This window comes from Ammospiza caudacuta, chromosome 3, assembly GCF_027887145.1.
Source record: "Ammospiza caudacuta isolate bAmmCau1 chromosome 3, bAmmCau1.pri, whole genome shotgun sequence".
In the NCBI taxonomy this organism is placed as follows: Eukaryota; Metazoa; Chordata; class Aves; order Passeriformes; family Passerellidae; genus Ammospiza; species Ammospiza caudacuta.
In genome coordinates this window covers 39,252,217-39,274,142 of record NC_080595.1, presented here as the reverse complement: position 1 = coordinate 39,274,142, position 21,926 = coordinate 39,252,217, and the positions used below count along the sequence as shown (strand labels likewise).

The following is a 21,926-nucleotide window of genomic DNA, read 5'->3' as shown; positions in this document are numbered from 1 at the left end:
TGTTGCTATTGACTTATACTTAACTCTGCTTTTGAGAACTAAATACAAGCTTTAAAATCCACATAGAAATGGACTATGAAATTTCAAGCATATTTTTAAAATACAGTCAAGCAGTATTGCAGAGTGGTGTCAATATTCATGTTGTGTGGACATAGGAGTTCTTCTATTTTATATCCCTTTCTGATTCAATAACCTTGAAGCTTTGTTTGACAGAGGAGTTCTTCCATGAAAGAAAGATCATGGGCTTTTTTCAATGTAAAATACACTTACTTCTGGTTTTGGCATAGTCTGTGTGAGAAAATCCTGTAAGATTAAGTAATAAACCAGACCTACTGTTCTGAAACTGTGAGCATCTCGTCTGCTCATACCTTTCTAATACCATACATGTGAATTTTTCCTTTGGCATTACTGGGCCCATATGTAACTCCAGATAAAATTTAAAGGTGGTTTGATGTGCATTTCTCAGTTCAGTGTACCATTTTATTCTGGTTTGGCAAGCATTAGTTCTAACTGTATTTTCATCTGAATATTGGAATACCAAGAAAGGTAAATGGGATATTGTGAGTGAGTGTGGTGCTTATGACTTCCCTAAAGAAAATACACATCACTTTGTTCAGGGATTTGTTGTGTTTTGCTGGATTACCTTGTAAATGTTTATACTGAAAGAAGTTTAAACTGATTTAAAAATAAAACCTCTTTAGACAGTCTAGGGTATTTCCAAAAGCTGTATTCTCTTTTGTCCATGGAAGATTGGTCAATTGGTTCTCACATGAAACTAAAAGTAGTATGTAGAAGAATGGAAAATTAACAAAAAATTATGCCATCTTCTGATTATTTACTTTCAGCATGTTATTAATTTTAAGCATTGTGAAAGTAAACTGTTTAAATCACATTCTGATCAGTTTAATTATGTAGCTGTCCTCTACTTTCAGTATGAAAACTGTGTGGACTTTCTTTGGAGGCTTGCACGTGCTTATGGAGATCTGTTTGAGATGACTACTGATGCTGAGGAGAAGAGGAAATATGTAACTGATGGTAAGAGGAAAAATGTTTATGAAGAATGCCATATGAATGTAGTGAAACATGCTTTGAACTTTGGTTAAGTTTTCCAATGTAAGGAATTTGCAATCCAATAGATGGGAGCATTTGTACTGTAATGGTAATGTTTTGTACAGTAAACCACCACAGTTTGCAACTTCGGTTCACTCTTTCCTCAATGAGAGATCCAAAATCAGTGGCAGAGAAATATAATGGGTCATAATTAGTGGCTGTTGTCTCTGCAGATGGCTGTAAAATCCTGTATTTTGTTGAGAAACAGATGGAAACAGAATGTGAAAACTCCCAGATGTTTTTAGCACTGTTTCTTAATTGCATCTTTGGGAGAGCAAGAGGAATGAATAAATGCTGAGGCTGGGTCAAGGTTTGTTTTTCTGCTTTCCAGTCGTCAGGGAGCACTCCTTCATATCAGCAATCTCTTTTGTGATGATGAAACTCTGTGAATCTGGAGGAACTGTTGACCAGAAAGAGAAGTGGTGTGTGACAATTGATGTTACTTCCAGACATCTCACCCCATGTGTCCTGTTTGACAATTTAATCTCTACAAGATTTTAATTTTCTCCATCATAGCACTTTTTTTTGGTTGCTTTTAAAATCATTGCCCGGCGTTTCACTGTCTGGATGGATATTGGCTAGAGGAGCAATTTGTTTGCTTTTTTATTTTGGGCCTTCTTTTTATTACATTAAAACCTACATTTTCTCTATACTGTGTCACTCTCCTCCAGTCAAGGCACTGTTTTTAAAATAATCTTTTTTGCCTTTATCTCAGAATATTTCTCTCTTTCTTTTGTCTCTCCATTTCCCCTTCTTTTTTTGCCACACCAAATCGGGTTTTGTAAGTGTAACCCAAATTTGGGTTGTTTTGTCTTTTGTGACACCTCTCATTGACTTTTTGTTGTGTTGGCAGTGACAGTGTCACTGACAAAGCAGTTTCAGCTGCACTTTGTCATCCTTAAAGGCAGTGTGATGCCTTCATGCTATTGTAACATATTCCACATTCACCCTCAGTTTGTTCAACATCCTTCCTTTTTCCAATCCTTTTGTCATCTAAATACTCCTGAAGACTTGCACTGTCTTAGCAACTTACTTGATACTGTCTTTGCTTTAGTAGCAATTTGGCTTTGTACATAAATCCTACAGTGGGGATTATGACACAAAGTAAATGAAAACAGTAAATTCTGTTGCTGAATCTTTTGCTTTTACCAGTGACTGGACTTGAAGCTGGCCAGGACTGTGGGGGACAATAAAGAGTTTTTTTCAAATGTATTAATGGCAATAGGCAGTGTAAAAATGACATCAGCCCATTACAGGATGAAGGTGGTTGCCTCACAAACGGGTGCATGGACAAGGCAGAGATGTTTAATGTGTTCTTTGCCTCTGTCTTCAACACGGGTAATGGAGCAAGGGGTTATCAGTGCCCTGAGCTGGAGTACCATGGCTGCAAGAATGATCAATTCCTAGTCAACCTGGAAATTGTGTATGATCTGCTGCTTCAGCTGGATTCCTAAAAATCTGTGGGGCCTGATGGGATTCGTCCAACAATCCTCAAAGAACTAGTTGGTGTCATCTCAAAACCTCTCCTGATAATTTTTGAGCAGTCTTGGGAATCTGGAGAGGTCCAGCTGACTGTAAGTTGGCTGACATTGTCCTGATTTTCAAAAAGGGCAAGAAGGAGGACCCTGGCAACTATAGGTCTGTCAGTCTTACTTCAGTGCCTGGTGAAGTTATGGAGCAGATTATTCTGGGAGGTACAGAAAAACATCTGGAGGACAATGCAGCCATTGGTCACAGCCAGCACAGCTTCATGAAAGGAAAGTCCTGCTTATCAAACCTGATTTCCTTTTATGACAAAGTATCCGACCTAGTTGATCAAGGGAAACCAGTTGATATAATATTTTTGAATATCAGTAAAGCTTGGGATACTGTCTCTCACAGGATCTTTCTGGACAAAATGTCCAGCACACAGCTGGATAGACACATCATGGGATGGGTGAGCAGCTGGCTCACAGGCCAGGCACAAAGGGTTACAGTGAATGGGGTGACATCAGACTGGGGACCTGTCACTAGGGGGGTTCCACAGGGCTCCATTCTCAGCTCTGTGCTCTTCAACATCTTCATAAATGACTTGGACACAGGACTGGAAGGGATACAGAGGAGTTCACAGAGGATACAGAACTGGGAGGAGCTGTTGAGTACCTTGAGGGCAGAGAGAACCTCAACAAACCAAAGAGCTGGGCAATCACCAATGGTGTGAAGTTCAACAAGGGAAAGTGTTAGTGTCTGTACCTGGGATGGGACAGCCCTGGATGTACAGACAGGCTGGGGAATGAGATGCTGGAGAGCAGCACCATGGATCCTGGTCACTGGCAAGTTGAACCTGAGTCAGCAGTGACCTGGCAGCCAGGAGGGCCAGCTCTGTCCTGGGGGGCATCAGGGACAGCATCACCAGCAGGGCAAGGGAGGGGATTGTCCTGCTCTGCTCTGAGCTGGGGCAGCCTCGCCTTGAGTGCTGGGGGCAGTTTTGGGTGACACAATGTAAAAATGACACTGAACTATTGGGGAGCATCCAAAGGAGGGCCACGAGGGCAGTGAAGGACCTTGTTGGGAAGCCACATGAGGAGCAGCTGAGGTCACTTGGTCTGTTCAGTTTGGAGAAGAGGAGACTGAGGGGAAACCTTGTTGCAGCTACAACTTCCTCATGAGGAGAAGAGGAGGGGCAGACACTGATGTCTGTGGTGCCAGTGACAGCACCCAAGGGAATGGACTGAAGTTGTGTCAGGGAGGTTTAGGATGGATATGAAGAAAAGGGTATTCACCGGAGTATGGTTGGGCACTGGAGCAGCTCCCCAGGGAAGTAGTCAAGCACAGCCTGACAGAGTTCAAGAAGCATTTGGACAATGCTGTCAGGCACCTGGTGTGACTTTTGGGGTGGTCCTGTGCAAGCCAGGAATTGGATTCAATGATCTGTGTAGGTCCTTTCCAAACTCAGCAGATTCTGTGATTCTGTAACTGCATGTAACCTCAGCTGATGAATGATAGCAAAAGACAGGGAGAGATATAGAATGATGGGATGAAAGTGAGTCTTAGGTGTTGAGTAACCAGCCTAGTTTGGCTCATTCTCATGAAGTGGGGGTGGTGGCAGCCTTTTTCATCTCAGTTTTTGGAAGTGCTGCAGAGGGCTTGAGACTGCAGGAGAGCTGGCAGTAGTTTCATGGTTATTTTTCATTCCACTGGGTAGGAGGACTGTGTATGCTATTCTTTGTTTTTATGAAGTTAACTTACAATACAGAAATGTCAGTGCAGCTTAATTGGTTGCAGCTGAGACTCTGCAAACAGCAAGCATCTCATCTGAACTTCTTACTGGGGATGTGGGTTTGATCAAATCACCTACTGTCATCTTTATTCAGTTAAAAGTGGAACTTAAGGGAAGGCTTTGTGCTAGAAAGGAACTTCAGCTGGTTTATTCCTGTACCAAGGCATTGAAATGGCTTTGCTGGTTCTTCTGACAGGTACTTGTCTGACCTGCTTTTAAGGCTCTTCAGTCTTTCAGACATGATGGCCTCCTTTGGCAGTCCAGTCCAATCCTTCCCTGATTTAACTGCATCTGAACTGGATTTTAAAGGAAAATACTAAAATTGCATGTGTAGTTTATATATACTTATATGTAAGTGTATGACTATGTAAATGAAGTAAAGCCAGGATGTTACATTGTTCATCTAAATGTTTCTAAGAACGGGAAGCAATTTCTTTGCTGCTAGAGTAAATCAGATTGCTTTGTTCCTGGGAGTCACCTAAAATGTGGAAGAGTAAAACAAATCCTTTCATATATTGTACTCCATTTACAGGAAAGATTAAAGCTGAAAAAGCTATTCAGCTGGATGCTGGGAGTGCTGAGAGTCACCAGTGGTAAGTTTGACAAAGTTTTTACAAACTTGTGTACATTTATTAAGTTCAAGGAAAAAACCTCAGCTTGACATCAGTTTCATAAAATAGTCATTAATCTTTTTTCATAGTTTTATGAAATTCAGTTATTACCAGTTGCTACTAAAAATTACATTGAAATATTCTGTGAAGCATTTACTATAGCATGTGAAACAACTCAATAACCATACTTCAATAAGTACCAAGAAATGGAAATAACAGTATTTGCTTAAGCCACTGTTTTGTTGCTCAGAGAAGCCATAGTTTTCCATTTGCCTTCCCTTTCAACAATTCACAAAATAATGTCATTTGACCCTGAATTGTCATTTCCTTTTCTTATAATAGTCTAAATTGTGATAATTAAAAATAGGTGTAGAGGACTATGGAAATTTGAATTAACTTCTCAATTTTTGTTTTATCGTACAGTTTTTCTCCAAGTGTGACTCTTAATTTAGTTTTGTAGACCTTGCCAGAACTAACAAACTCTGCAAATATAAATATTTTTTTATCAAATCAACATTATCAGGTAAAAGATAATTCTGCTGAGTTCTAGCTGATAGTTCCTCACCTTAGTATTTTATTAGTAAATTTTACTAAGCTCCTGATTTCTTTTCTAATATTATTAGCTTTTCGTCTCAATTTTGGTTTCTACATTCTTCATTATTTTTGTCTTTGCACTTGTGGGATGGAATTTCACCAAACTTCTTCATATCCAAAACAAATACTTTTACCCCAGGCTCCTTTCACAATCTAAAGGAATCAGCCACTTCTGGAGTGCACTTCACTGGAGTCAGTTTTGCTCATTTAGTCTTGCATGAGGGTGAGATGAATTTCTCCTGGGGCTCAGTTGACAACATCTCCATTGCCAACAAAGGGAGCACATGTCAGCTATCTCAGGTTTAGATACTTGATTAGTCACAGACATTGTAATTTAATTAGGTAATTCTCTGTCTTGCTTTCTCTCTTTCTGTAAGCAATTTAAAGCCATTTCTGCTCTTTGCTTCACAACAGCCATGGCCACTTCCTCAGGGTAATGCTGGTGTACCCCTCTCAGCTAGAACTCTTTGTATAAACAACCACAAAATCACATTCAAGAATGAATCCTGCCCCTCCCTTCCTCCTCAGCCCACAAGACTGACATATCCTAGTATAAATGCAGCTTCACTGGCAGAAACTATTCTGATAAACCCTTACATATTGTGCAAGGAGATGTAGGTGGTCTGCTGGACTTCACATGTGAGATCCTGTCCTGGCAGGAACATCTAGCAGGGGAAGAATTATGAGTGTAAGGAGATGTGTTCCAGAGGTTAGCTCAGAAAGCCAAATTGAGAGGTTTAAGAGGAAAATCTTACATTTTTTTAAGCTACTGCTTCTTGTAACAGGCAATGGATTTTTGTATGGTTTGCAGTTTTCATCCTTCATGTATCTGAGTTGCAAGTGAACATGAGGTTTTTATCAGTTGTTGTTTAACTGATGTCTTTCTAGACGTATAGATAGACATTACAGATTTAAATAGTTCACTGTATTTTTTTCTGAATATATTATTGGCTTGTCTTTATTTTCTGACATCTTTCTGACTTACTGCATGATTTTTAAAGTGTGATGTAAGTGTAATGGTTGTGCCAATCTAACCGAGGCTCTAAAGCTGGGCAGAATGGGCTTCCATGCTCCAGAGAGACTTTGGTATATTTTTGTTTAGCATAACAATAGTTGTTCCATCTGTGGTCCCGATAGATATTTTTGCACTGTGCTGCTACTTAACCAATTAGACTTGTTTTGTAACTTATTTTTTAAAGTTGTTTTATTCTATTTTATGCTTTATAAAGTGTTTTACACACATTTAATTGATTTAATGTTTATTTCTGACTATTTCTGAGGTTTGAGGCCATTTAGGTTTGTAAATGCATCCCCTCATGGATTAACATTTTATTTCAAAAGTGGTTTTTGTTGTATGGGCTTTTAAAAATCATTAACTTAATTAATGAAATTACTGGAAGATAATGGACTCAGCACTAAACTTTGGGTGACACCAATAGGGATGCTCAGGTGCACATGAACCTGGTTCTGCAACCATCTCTACAGGTGATTTAATCTAAATATTTCCACAGTTATGTTTTGAGGAACATCAGGTAGGACAAAGTCAAAGGCCACATAAACAAGGTGTGTCTCATTTGTTGCATTCCTGTTACCCCAGCTTTTTTATCTTGCCAGAATTCTTCTTTTATCCTGTTTTTTCACAAAAATCTTGTGTTAACTGTTTTGTATGGTTATGCACTTCCAGAATAATTTATCCTGTATTGTCTTCATGCTAGCTGGTTTACCTGTAACACTTCTTCTCCCTGGTTTGCCTTTTTGCTTGCTGTTGGGGCTTTCTGCATTACTTACAAGACTCCTGTAGTCAGCTCTGTGCCAGATCTATATTGTTTGAGTCTGGCCTAATGCAAATTTTTCCAGTTTATCTAAATATTATTTCACATGTTAATCCCCATGAACAGGAAATATGACTTCAGGGAATCTCTGTAAAAACTGTTCTCTCAAAGTTGTAAACAAACAGAATTTTAGCTGAGGTTATAAATAGAAAAGACGGTGTGTAAACAGATAACGATGCAATACAATTAAGTTATGAATAAATAATATGTGAAAGTAATATGAAATCCATAGTTAATAAGAATATTTATAATAGAGAAAAGAGCTGAAAAGAAAAAAATAGAACAAATATTTGTACAAAAAGATGCTAGGATCACTAGTGGGTGGTCAGGATCAGAGCTGAAGGGCAGTGCCCAGCTCCAGATGGACAAGTGGATGTTCTGTCTCTGTCATATGTGCCTGCATGTGAGCAAGGGCCTGATCCTGCACCTAGGGGGGAGGGAGAGTTCAAAGGCAGCATGTGCCATTTGATGTGCCAGGATATTTGCATGGCATGACAGATATCACACAGGACCTCTGGGGTCCCTACACTTCCAGGCCATCATCCAGAAGTGGTGAGAAACCCTAGGGCATCTCCAGTGGCAGTAGGCATCGGTGTATGGGCAGGGGTCCTGTGAATTGAACAGGGTCTCTGCTGGCTGCAACAGAGAGAAATGAGAGCTCAGCATGAGTGCAAGGTCAGTGTGAAGGCAATGCTGTCTGAGACCAAAATCCTTCCTTTTCATCTCACTGCCAACATAACATTTTCTAAGGCTGTACAAGGTAAATAATCCTAGCCTGTGTAAGATGAGCCCATCTGTTTGTTGCATGTAAGGCTATGTCAGTCTGTATCAGCTATTGATAACCAAGCTGGTTTTCTGACCTTGACTGAAGAAAGTTTAGAAATTTTTTCTTGATTTCTTACTAATTTCTGAGGGGGTTTGATATTTCCAATCAGCACAACTGAGTTTTCACTCATGTTGGGTATAGCTGCTATCTATGTTGTCCACTCATACATTATTTCTAGTGTTCTCTTAAACTGTTTAATATATTATGGCTTACTAAGTGAGTGAGGATTAAATGATAGCCTGTTCTTTTCCTGGTCCTGTACCTTGCTCTCTACTTACAGTTAACCCTTTTGCAGCAGGGGGGATATAAGTGAGGAAGAAATTGAATTCAGCCTCGTTGGTTTCATCTTTTGCCATTATTTCCTCATTTCTAAATGTTCTGCAGTTTCATTACTGTTTTTTTTTTCCTTCTGGTGTATTTATAGAACCTCTTCTTATTGTCTTACCAATATCCCTAGCTTAGATGTGGACTCTTGTTTTTATTTTTAGAGTAAATTTCTTTTGGGTTTTAAGTTAATTGGGAATTCCTCAATGGAACTGAATTAATCTAAAAATATTCCCTGCTGTGACATTTGGAGTTGTGTTGTTGAATATTGTCTCTTACTAAATCTTTTATAGACCTTTTCCTAATATTTAGAAATATTAGGAAAAGGCAGTTTTTAATGATTTCTTTTTTTTTCCATTAAAAATATGCACTATGCCTGTCATGCAGTCGTTAGGTTTGTAGACCCATTTGGACATTTATTTTGGAAGCTTATCCCTGCTGCTTCAAAGTTCTATATACCAAAATAAACAGGTTCTTGTGAGACTTTGACACACATAATTTTCCTAGTGTAGATAAAGTTATACAAGAAAAAGCATCCCTTTTCCAGACCAGGTATTTTTCTATTTTGTGGAATTGCTGTAAGGTGTCTGTAAGACAGAACACATTTTTTGTGTCCACCAGTGGAATTTAGTGGAATGGTTCCATGAGCAAACTTGCTAATGTAGGCTTAGAGTTCAGCTGTATTGCCTTACTTTTGATATTTACTTCAGTTAAGAACAAAAAGATGCCATGTATCTTCTTAGTGTATCACCTATATTTTTCTGTAAAATTGTATGATAAAATGATCAACTCTCCAACTGTTGAACTTACTGATTAGAATACTAACAGTATTCAGCCTCAGATTAAATTTGAGGAAACATATGCAGAACAAAGAAAGCAAAATATCTTGAAGTAGTCAGTTGGTTTTGGTAATGAACTGCAGCTGCAAATAATTTTCATATCTGAATCCAGATTTTTGAAAACATGTGATAATACTTAATCTTGTAGTTGCCAATGAGATCAAAAACCTTCAGACTTTTTGAATGTTGACCTCTAAATAACTGAAGGAAATGGCAACACTGGAAAGGAAAAAGAGAGCTTTAATATTTGTATGAACACCCTAAAGAAAGACAGAGTAAATATTTTAAGTGATTTGTGGCTTTGTTCAGCCAGTGTCAATTTTTCAAGTTGTGGAGGAACTCGCATGCAAAAGTTATCATCAGCCATTGCAGGTCCTCTTATTTTTTCCAAGCCTCAAACAAATTCATTTTGTGGGTCAGTGATTCCCAAAGGACAGCTGTGAATACTTGCAGCTCATCTTGGATCATGGAGCATCTTTATCACCCAGATTTTAATTAGAAGTGCTATGTGAACAATTTGATGCTACAGTTGCTTTGTAGTTGTGCTGCTTTACAACTTTACAGTTACAGAAAACAACATGTAGATGCTTAAGAACAGTGCTTTTATTTAAAACTAAACTATCACTTTTAAATTCTTTTGTAAAACCAGTGATTTTTTTATATTTGTGGGAGGTTTGTTGCTGGTTTACTTCAGGAGTTTGGGAAAGAGGTCTGGAAGGTTTTTCTGCTGTTGTGCAGATCCTCACACTTCCTTTTTTGTTGAGGAGAACTTGTTACAGGCCTTGCAAAGAACAAAAAGGTTACTGTTATGGCAAATTTTCAGGAAAGTTGCTTAAAAAGATTATTCTTTGCATTGAGCTTTGGTTTGTTTGCCACAAACAAACTTGGTGCTGCTTTTGAGTTTGTGTTACTCTCTAGAAGTCACCCATTGGTGGGACTCATACAGCACACCTCGTTTAGGTGCAAGTGAAGTTAGCAAGTGAAAACCCAGTAGCTGTAAGTGAAGACCCTTTCTGAACACACCTCCCACAAGAGTTTTCTCTGTCATGTGTTTGAGTGTTCATCAGAAACACAGATATTTTCACAAGGCCTGGGTGTTCCATGGAAGTGAGCTCCAGAGCTTAGGTACAGTGTCTCACTGGCAGGCAGCACTACAGAAGAGTAGTGCAGGTTGTTTCCATCAAGGACACAAATAATCATTGTCATTTGGGTATTTTGGTGATTTTACACAAACTTCCCACTAAAAAGTGAACATTCCATCTCAGTAATAGAATTCTAACAGATAATTTGTCAGGTTTGTAAGGTGTAATGGCATAAAAGTAATTTTCCAGTGAAACAAAACTTTTAAAAATTTTGGAATATGTTGTAGGATATGGCCATACTACCAAGAACTTTTAAAATTAAGTCCTCAGCTGTTTCTGACTAAATGCTTGTTAACTGCTGCCCTTAATTATCCCTTATTTAAACTTAGATGAGGCAGATAACTTGCAAGTGTCAAGCATCTGTTTCTATCATGCAGTCAGATTTTTCAGGAATTGATAGTTTGTACAGAAATACAAGGTTTCCAGCTCTTAGTTGTTTGCCCTGTATTTGATTCATGGAAAGATCAAAGAAATTTTACAGCAATCTTTGTTCTTAATTACGTGTAATCTTAGTCAGGAATCTTTGAATTATGTATTTTTTTTTTTAATAATTGAACATTTCAAATTCAGAAGCCATTTCTCAAAAGCTCTAAGTTGTCCTGAAGTAAGTGGATCAGTGAAACACTGCAGCATACTCATGCAAGTGCAAAGAAGGAAGGTTTGACATGTGAAAAGATCTGTTTACTACAAGCTTTTTGCCAGAATGGTCACAGAGGAAATAATTCTGACAACCTAATGATGCCTATTACATTTCTATCAAGGAGAATTGCTGTGTTATTGTCTCTGAAAGCTATTGTTTCACTCTGTTTCTACACTTGTGAAGACTATCCTGCTAATTTCTTCAAGATTGTATTTCCATCTGTAACAACTGTCTATTATAAAAATAAAAGTTAAATTTCTGGAAACAGGAATTTAGCACAGTTGTGGGTTTCACAGCCTAAGGAATGCTGAACATGGCATTCACATGTTCTACTAGTGAACTTCTGTGAATACACACTAACAGCAGCATTTTCCTTTGATTTGATATGCTGCATATGTTGCAGTAAATAAATCCAGAATTCTTAATGCCCTTACCTTTGAGTTTTTTTAAACCAAAGTAGGGGTTTGTCATGTTTTTGCAAGTGTTACCTACACAAGTGTGCACTACATCTGCTGTTTCCCTGGAGCTCAGCTTCAATGCTCTGTTGAATTTTTAATGTGCAAAGTGTATTTCTGCCTATTTCTACAGTGTGGACTCAGTTATATTCCCAGAAAAAGGAAAGGGATATCCCCATTAACAAAAAAATCTCTGCAAACAAAATATCACCTAAACACTTCACTTTGCACCTTGGCACATCTTACTTGGTGTGTTGGCCATCTTAGGCATTCTCAGGCACTGATTCCATATCCCCATGAGGATGATCATATACCAGTACAAACCAATACTTTACCCTTGCCTGGAAACTTCGTGTCAGATGCATTTTTGTAGATTAAATCTCTTGGTACCAAAGTGATATGATATGAAGTATGAAAAACTGGGATCTCAGGAAGGGCAATGCAACAGGGATCATAATTAGTAGTTTCAGTTGCAAAATCTCTCTACATAGAAATTGGTATCTCATTGAAATAATGTCAAAAAGAAATCCTGTGGGTCTCACTACATTGCAAAGACTGTCAGAATATATAAGTGGGTGAAACTGGTTAGTGAGGGAGTTGGGGGCTAAAATATAAGATGGCATGCACAGAACTGAGCCATGCAGAGGTGGAGAGATGCAGGAACACATTTAGAACTGCAGTGGGAATGAACTTTCTTTTTACTGGGCCTCTTGTGTACTGCCCACGCATTAGCCTTTGCTCACCCTACTTTACATGTTAAATATTTCTCAGATAAGGAGGAGGGAGTGAAAAACAGTTATGAAACACATGAATTAAACTTTGGTGGTGGTAAATATCACAAACTCTCCTCCCATTTGCAAAGTCTTGTCAGATACAATTAAAAAATTTATGTTTTTCTTTCCTATTGATACTGAGATGCTAAAATGGAGATCTGGATTTCTAAATGTAGTCTATGTGACATAAATGCTTTTTTTTAGATTTGGGATATATAAAAGGGTATTTAGGAGAGGAAGGAACAAGTCTGGGAAGGTGCATGTTACTTCTGGTTTTGGCCATGTGAAATTTATCAGGGAAAATATAAATGATGCTATATTTAACTGCCCTACGGTGGTTTAATCTTCATTTAAGACTTCAAAATCTTTTCTGTAAATCTGTCTCATGTAGAATAAGCTGTGGATGACAGAGTCTTAAGTGTAGGTATCATTTTTCCTATTAAAATTCAAATTGGCTTGATAAAATTATTGGATCAACCTGCTTCTCTTTTTTTGGCAATAGGTAAGATATGACCCTTACAGTTTCCCCTGGCCTGAATACACATGTAGCACCAGAAGGGAAAACGTTAATTCACTTTGATTAGGACCTTCTGCAGGATGGCTACATAGGTACTTGGCATCCATCTCTGTCAGCTAGAGTTTCTTGCAAGTCTGAGTTCCAGGACATCATGGAGGAACATGGTGCTCACCCATTATATTGAGTTTGTTTGATTGTGTTTATGCTTAATAAAGGTTTGTTAATTGTGGGGATTAATCATATGCTGCTACACTGTGTTCAGTAATTTTTCTTCCGTCTGGGAATAACATTTTTTACACCAACCAAGTACTGTATCACTTGAGGTAATTATTGTTGTGTTTATCTAGATTAATGTGTCTGGGGCTGGTTTTTACAATACCCAGGAGTAGCATCAGCTCAGCAAAGAGGTCATTCCTGGCAGCTCTCTCCTGATACAATTTCTTTTTATTTTTGTCTGTGAAAGTTCTGTAAGCAGTTCTCTGATATTCAGAGGGTATGAGGGAGGTAATTGCTGTGCAGAGAACCAGTATTGCTTGTACTTCTAACTGGTGTGCTTTTTACCCATTTCAGTAGATATTTGCATGTTGTTGTATGATCATCCTTTCAGTATTCCCCCTGTCACCACGAGATGGGGCAGGTGACCATGCAGTCCAGGGCTGTGGAAAGAACGACACGGAAAGACTGAGATGGAAGCATTTCTAGTTACTCCCTGCCTCATTTTCTTTGGCCATTTTCTTCACCATGAGAGTGGTGAGGCACTGGAACAGATTGCCTGGAGAATGGGCATCCCTGGAGGCCAGGCTGGATGGGGCTTTGAGCAGCCTGGTCTCGTGGAAGGGTCCCTGCCTATGGCAGGGCAGTTGAAACTTGATCTTTGAGATCCTTTACAATATAGACCACTCAGGGATTAACATTACCCTTTGCACCCTTTGCAAACCAAAAAGTTTGCTTGGTGTTTTAAACTCTTTGAAAATTATTTGAAATGTCTAAAAATTCTTCTCAGGAAAGAAAGGACACAGTTTTTATTTTGTTTGGGGGATTTTTTAAGAAATGAAATGAATATATGAATATCCAAAACGCCATAGAATTTCAAAAATTAAGTAATTACTTTTTATCCATTGGCTGTCTAGTCCATTTCAAAAGTATAAAATTAAAAAAACCAAACCAAAACAAATTAAAAGAAACTCAGAAAGACTTTTTTTTTTTTTTTAATAATGGGTATTTAAAGTTAGTAGGTTAGCTTACTTTTAATTCAGTGGAAATTTCATTGGGATTTCCCTTCCAAGAGATTTTAGCTGTAAGTAGAAGTTTTTCTTTGAACTAGTTTAAACTAAGGCCCTCTTTCTTGTCACGCACAGACAGGGAAATACTGCAAGATGCTGGATTAGCTTGTTCGCTTTTCATTGTTTTCTTTTGTAGCAGCAATCCGTTTAGCTATGGTATGCTGAGTTTATCTGATTAGCACTTAATGAGTGAAGGGAATAGGGGCAATGTTGCCTGAGTTACTTAACCCTAATAAAGTTTTCACTACCTCCCCCCTCTTTCTGAATACCTGAACTTTCCTCACCCCCACCCCTTGCCTTTCTCTCAACTACAGCTCGTTCCCATAGGAAATGCACTCTGGCTGCAGCTCTGTCAGCACTAGTGCTGCCATTAGCTGGATTTTGTCCAGTGCACATTGGTCACAGCAAACACCCTGCCCAACAGTGCTTGACAGTGTGTCTGGAGCTCTTACAAGCTCAACTGCTGTTCTGCTGACTCTGTGCCTTACCTGGGAACACTTACTGACTAAAACACTTCTGGCCAAAATGACCTGTAGCATGAGCATTTCTGACTTAAAAACCATTAGGTCTAACTGAGCAATAAAGTAATTTCTTGAGTTGTGTTAGCAATGACATTTTGATCAGGGTTCACTGGAGCTTGAATAATTATATTATATAAAGTAATTTAAGAAAGCTGATGTTTAAGAGTGCTTATAAACTGTGTGTGCCATACAGATTGTGGTTGTGTTGCCATAATTAACTCTGTAAGCTTCTTGCATAACTCATGTTTTCCTCTGGACTTCAACTTGATTTCCTTCTTTTAGGATTATATTTTATTTTTGGTTGGTGTTGCATTGTAAAATATTTGATAAAAAAGCAAAATTCTGAAAAATATTAGAAAAGTAATCTACATGAGGTTTTGCTGCTTAACTATTTCTTTGGTGGTTTTATTAGTTTTATACAGAGGGGCAAAGTTGTCTTAATACCAATGAAAATAGGTCCAAGGAAACTGTAATTTATATCTGTGCAAGAGATTCCTTATGCATAAAAGTTCTATAACTGTTGAAGAAATAAGAAGAAAGCAATAGAAATTTAGGTGGAGTGTCAATAAGATACTAGTGCTGCTTAGGAGATCTGGATCTTTATAGGCTTACCTCTGAAAATATGTTCATTTATAATTGCTTAACAATACAAATATTTTATAGAAATTATCTCACATTTCTTCTACCACTCAGTGTCCCCAATTTATGATAATCATAGTAATAATAATAGAAATAATAATGGTCTTAGCAATAGAAATCATTAGTAATAGCAGTAGTGATCCTGTTAGAGCAGAATGTGTGTGTATGTTTTCAAATTTTAAAGATACTAGAAGAGTATCAGAAGTGCAGGATTGCACTGGGATACTTGGGAAGGGTAGAAGGCAACTGTGAATGTTTCTGAGATGTGTGCAGCTTCCAACTGGGCACACCCCAAGCATTTGCCTTCCTGGGTGAGTTTCTGCAGCTGGTGGTGCTCACATTCCCAGTGAAGTGCAGAGCACAATGTGTCAAGGTAAACTGCTGTCAGTAGAGCCAGTCTGGAAGTGTTGCACTCTGAACTAAATGGCTTAAATTTTGGAGGAGAAATCTGTTTTGTCACTTAACTGACAACCCAAATAGTGTCATTTAAACTTCTCCTTGTTTCCATTGTTTTGTTTTGGTTTGTGTTTTTGTCTGTTCTTCAATATGTATAGCTCATACCAAACTTCTGTCCAGCCATTCAGATGGAAAAATAAAAGTGTAAATGTGTGCATTAGGTATTGAAATATTTTGTAATATGATTCAAAGGTTTATTTAAATCACAAAAAGTATGTGTGTGTGTTTTTCTTTTCCCCTCTCAGGTTTGCAATTATGTGTGGCTATATGTCTCAGTTTGAAAGTGTACAAAACAAAATCAGGAATGGTTATCTCTTTAAGGTATGTTTTTGTAGGATTTGGAGTTGTTTTTTTTAAGCTATTCCTTTAAGTTATTTCCTTATATAGTGTCAAAGACAGGTTTTCCAACACAGTAATTCAGCCTCACAGATCTGTTTTGGTGTTGAAGTTAAATTGAAAAGGTTATTATGTATGAAAATAAATTATATGCTTGCAAAATATAAGAATTAAGGTAGGATTCTGGGAACAACATTAAGATTTCTGATTTCCTTTGTAGTCAAAGGAGGGGGGAAAGGCAGTAATGATTCTGTTTAGAAAACCAAAACATGTGAAATAGCAAGCGATGAACTAACGCAGTTCTGCAGTCATCCGTCATGTTGCCCTTAAGTAATGTTTGTTTTAACTCTGTCCTTGCAAAGGTAATTGTGTTTTTTAGAGTTAGCTGTTTGTGTTACATGTGCTAGTCTCCCCCTCCTTGTCCTCAGCATTGCTTAGACACTTTCCATCCATGCCTTGCCCTCCAAGCTGGTGTCCCCCATTTCTGGGTGACAGTGAAAGGCAGCAGATGAGTTCCAGTCCCTGGGGAATGCCTGGCATGGGCTCCTTTCACATCATGTCTGTCTTAGGACTTGGAGTGTGGCAGAGCTTTCCTGTGAGAGAGCATTCATTACATCTGAGCTGTGCCAAGCCAGCCAAGCCCTGAGCACTGGGACAGGCTGGGAACAAAGGGAAAATGACAAATAACACAAGTGCTGCAGCCGTTCAAGGATGGCGTTTTTAAAAGTTTTAAAAGAGTCACTGCAGTGTGAGCAGTAGCTGTTTCAGAGAAGTTTTGCTCCTCACAAGTAAATCCTGAAATCTGTTGATATTGGAAAATAGTAGTATGAAAACATAGCTCCTATCTGAATAGTTTGTGAGTATGATAATATAGTAGTATCTTATATATGTCTAAGTCAAATACTTTTGTGACTGTCTTAATTAGAAAGATATGTGGGGGAAAAAAGGAATGTTTGAATGAAATTTATTTTGAGAGACAAATGGTAAGGCTGAAATATTTATTTTTTCTTCCAGCTCAGGTTGAGCAATAAGCTTTTTTTGGTAAATTAAAAGTACTCATGACCTGAAATGAGAATGATTTGGAAGGGCCTAATTAGATACTGTATAGGTTTTGTAGTTTCACTATAAACAGAACCATTTTATTTTCTTAATTTCACAATATAATAACAATTGGTTGTGTCAAATACCATTTCACTGGGGCTGTCACATCCCAGGGTGGAAGGAACAATGCTTCAGTAATGGGTGCTGGCATGTAAGATCTCTTCAAGAGTAGTTGCTTCCTCACTGATTTGATCTGTGATAGTTTCCTAATATTAAACTGTAAATGAAATTAATTTAATTGAAGTTGTTGCCTTTTTAAGACAAAATTCTTGAATTATTTGACTGAATTTTAGAGCTATTTAGTCATGTTCTAAGTACAGCATGCCTTCTTGCATTGTGTGCAACGTTGCTAAATAATTTTGTGGTTTCCCTCCATGAGGAAGGGATTTGCTAGTTGAAGTTTTAGGTTGTTAGAAGACAATTGCAGCAGGAGAGAATTTCTGAATTTGTTTCTGACTTGCAGCAAACTACTTAGAATGTAAACACGCTTGCCAAACAAACATCTAAAGCGATACTAATTTTCTTTCCAATAGGAGCACCTAGACAAGGCAATTGAACTTAAGCCTCAAGATCCCTTTTTATATTACCTAAATGGAAGATGGTGCTATTCAGTAAGTTGTGTTTTATTTATCTAACATATGAATTGAGTATAATAAAGAATTGTAATTAAATAGTGGGACTTAAGACAAAGTAGGTGTTTATTTAAGTAGATGTTTTGAGCTAAGTGAAACAGACATTTACACTTCCTGAGTTCAATACCAGATGCATGATGCTCACAGCTGACCATTCCTGCAATGTAATTAGGTAAGCTGTGCTTGTATGTACCTCATTGTCTATTCAGGTTTTTTTTTCTGAATGAATGAATGAAAAGTAACTGATTTTTGGAAAGGAGGAAGGATGACCTCTTGAGTTTACTTCTTTGTTCTGCCATAAATTTTCTGGGTGGACCTGGGCTGGTAGCATAGCCTTGTTGTAACTTTATTTCCCATCCATAACTTAAGTTAAAGGCACTGACAATGCTGTGGGATTATGTCTGTGGCAGCAAGGCTACCATACTGACTTGGTAAATTCCAAGGAATGTCCCAAAAATATTGATGCATAAAAATCTGTAATTCACCAATGAGTTTTGCAAAAATGTAATTTGTATCCTACTGGTATAACAGCTGCTTTTAAAGATTGTTTTAGTTATATATTTTTATTTTATAAAGATTATATTAGATTATAGTAGATTCTGTAGTGATAAGTACTCATATATGAAAAAACAGGATAATTGGTTTACAAGATTAGCTATTCATTAAGTTTTTAGAATAATTGTTCTTGTGCTTTAATAAGAGAGTTGTCTTTTTGGTAATCCACATCTTTGAGGGCTCAGCTGGCTATCCATACTGGTTCATCTCTAGTGCTTTGAGGAATCTTTTGTTGGAAGAAAACATTCTTACATTGTCTATGCTGTAAAAGATCACTGTGAGTCTTCTCAGAATAATGACTGCTAATGCACAGTGAATTCCAGCCAAGCTTTTTTCTTTCTGATACTTCCAGTGCAAGTCACTACAAAGTGCCGGCAAACTGGAAAGAAGGATTTGCTGTGACACATTGCAGACTTTGTCTTTATCTGCAACAAGATTTAATGCAAAGTAATCTTTCAGCAGTTTTTCAGGTCGTATATATAACTTCCAAAGAGCTTTCAGCAACCATGTTTTTTCTCTGTTGATTTGAATAAGGAATGACACCAGCTTGTGCAAGGAATTTGGCTTTTTGCTTTTTGTCACAGTGTAATCTTGAATATCAGCATTAGCTATGCAAAAATAAGTTGCTGAAGATGATCTTATAGTATGCCTGCTGTCCTGCCTCTGGGAAGCATCTCTGACCAATGATTCCTTAAGCACTTTTATACTGTGCTGTGCCCAACAGCTAACTGCAGCTTCCATTTAAGCCAAATACTCCCAGATGTTTTTCATGGCTTATTTCTCATGTGAGCTGCTGCTTTTTGGAAACACACAATCTCAGTATACCTCACTTTGTTCTTATTGCACTTTTTTTTTTTTTTACTCGTTTCATTTTCATGATAATCACCACTTCCTGACTGAGTAATACATGTGGTTTGTTGTACTGTATTGTTACAAATTCATATGCCACACTTGCAACATATATGCAGGACTTCCTTACTAAACATTGAAACCACAGATTAGCATTTGCTTTAGGTTATGACCTGACCTGCATTTATTTAAGTGAAACAATCTACCTAAACAGATGCAGCCACTGAAATATGTAAGGATTGAACTCAGATTTCTGTTGTTCTTCTTTTTTTTTTAATTCTTGCCTTCTGTGACTGCCATGACAAAATAGTAACCTGAAACACACAGAACAAATTTTCGTACTCTAAACAAATGCAAGTATAGGACTGAATAACATCTTGTTCAACTTCTAGGGCTGTCAGTTCTTAAAAACTTACTGTCTTTGTACACTTTCAGTAGCAAGATGAGGTCATTTGGAAACACTAGTGTTGAGGCATTACTAATTTTAACTTGAGCCCAGTGAGATTGGTGATATCCTCACTCATTTTAGCAGAGTGAATTGTTTCTGTGCTGATCCACTAACCCAGGTTTTGGCCATGCCTGTGATATAGGTAATCATGGGAGCTTGTGCAAGGTATACCAAATTCCTTGCTCCTGTTCTGCAGACTGTGAAGTTTCATGCTGTGGTAATTATCCCAAAAAAAGATTGTTGGCTGTGGCCTTGATTCCAAATACTTTGTCAGGGTAGAGATTATGATGGAGCGTTGAAAAATTCCTTTGTCACTCATCTGTTCTGGTACCTCTCTCTAGATGGAGTGATAATGCTCTTCTTAGCTGCTCTGTTTTTAGTGTTCAGTCTCACTGTTGTTGAGGCTGGGAAGTGTTGTCCAGTGTGAGATAATTAAAGCAGAAAAGGGATGTTTCAGGCAAGAAGATAAGTTTTTACATTTAGCCTGACTTTGGGAGCAAGTTAGGATAGGCCACAATGTTTGTTCTTTTGTAGGTATTGCTTCCCAGGGTATTTTTATGTAATTTTGGTCACATATTCTTTTACAGAAGCAGTGTAATTAAAAAAAAATAACAAATTTTTGATATTTTATAGGTTTTGGTAACAGTTTTGTGAAATCTGATATACTTAAATCTTCCCAGTATAGTCAGATATTTCCCATTCACTCCTGATTTAATGTTAGGGGATCTTATTACTATTGTCTAGCATATGGTTTTTTTTGGATGACAAACAGGAATTGCATAAGATATTGTAAATGCAGATGCTTCAAGTGTAACTCAAGGCTACAGTTCATTTTCACAAGTGAAAATCCATTGAAAAGACTTTGAGGTAAAAAGTATATAATCATAGAATCATCAGTGTTAGAAGAGACCTTCAAGATCATCAAGTCCAGTTGTCAATACTGTTACCCCTAAACCAGTGGAGGCAGATGCGGAAGATTTATTGAAGACTGAAATCTATATGCAAAGAGTGCGTGCTGTGCTAGTAAAAGCTGTTTAATTAGTGGAGTTTAATGTGGCCTGACTGGCCTGCCATTTCCCACCTTCCTCAGTGTGGCACAGTCCTTTGCAAGGAGCAGTGGTACAGTGCTGCCAAGTTTCTTACCAGCAGTTTTCCTTGCTGGGCCAGAAGTGAAGCTGATGCAAGGTGTCATAGCACCTTCCAGCAGAAGGGATGAGCTGGGTTTTCACTGCCTCACATCAGCTGGGGTTTGTCTGTGATGCAGAGCCAGTGGCAGGTGTGCACCACCTTGTCTAAAAATCAGTTTTTGCTGTTTCTTATTTCTCTTACCATTTAAAGTCAGTAGAGCTGTACAAAAGAGGAGGATCACAGAATCCTCTCAGCTCTGTTAGAAAATTACTCCTGGTATGACAATCAGGTAGGCAAGATTTTCACCAGTCATTTCATAGATCTCATAGTGGGCAAAATTTGGTCTATGAGACCTGCTGTGTATACAAGAAGTGAATGGATCTATGATGCATGGTATATAAGAATTATTTCCTTAAAGTTTTGGGCACAATTATCTGATAATTCTTTATAATTGTATGGTCAGGGGGGAGGGGAGTTAAGTGTTTTAATGTTTCAAATAGCTGATAAAACTTTCTAGTTAAGACTTATGTCTACTTGCCATTACAGGACAGGTATACAGAACAGCTATCATGTACTTGTGAAACTGGATCAGAGTCCCTGGTAAATGCTAGTAGTGTAATGAAAATTAGATCTCCTGGGATTTTCCTTCTGCAGGTTATAGGCTATGTTTTGGGTTTGTCTGTTGTGTATCCCAGCATCAGGCTTTGGGTTACATCAGGGAATAAATTGATACAGTTCCTTTGTGGGCTTCCCTTACTGGAAAGTGAAAAGCCCAATTCAAGTTGGATAAATACCTAGATGCCTGTGCAGATTGTCCAGGTTCCTCAGCTGGCAAGAAAGAGAATGTTTTTGTTGGAAGCCAGTATTTCAGAATTGGTGTCCAGTTACTTAATCTCTTCCAGAAGTCAAAACATTGCAAAATTATTTAGTACAATTTTACATTAATACATTGTAATGAAAAAGAAAAAGAAACTCTCAGGGGATATTTAAATAGATGCCATTAATATTTTACTGAAGCTGGATCAATGCTGTGATTTACCTTTATGGAAGGCAATT

At 37.9% G+C, this 21,926-nt stretch overlaps 1 protein-coding gene across 1 annotated transcript in view; it reads left to right on the top strand.

The window, feature by feature from the left end:
- Nucleotides 1-21,926, top strand: part of RMDN2 (regulator of microtubule dynamics 2) — a 46,582-nt gene that overhangs the window by 7,578 nt on the left and 17,078 nt on the right. The window contains exons 4-7 of the mRNA XM_058802031.1: nucleotides 933-1,035; nucleotides 4,902-4,962; nucleotides 16,067-16,142; nucleotides 17,792-17,869. Coding sequence (XP_058658014.1) covers nucleotides 933-1,035; nucleotides 4,902-4,962; nucleotides 16,067-16,142; nucleotides 17,792-17,869 — 318 coding nt within the window. The remainder of the gene's footprint in view (nucleotides 1-932; nucleotides 1,036-4,901; nucleotides 4,963-16,066; nucleotides 16,143-17,791; nucleotides 17,870-21,926) is intronic.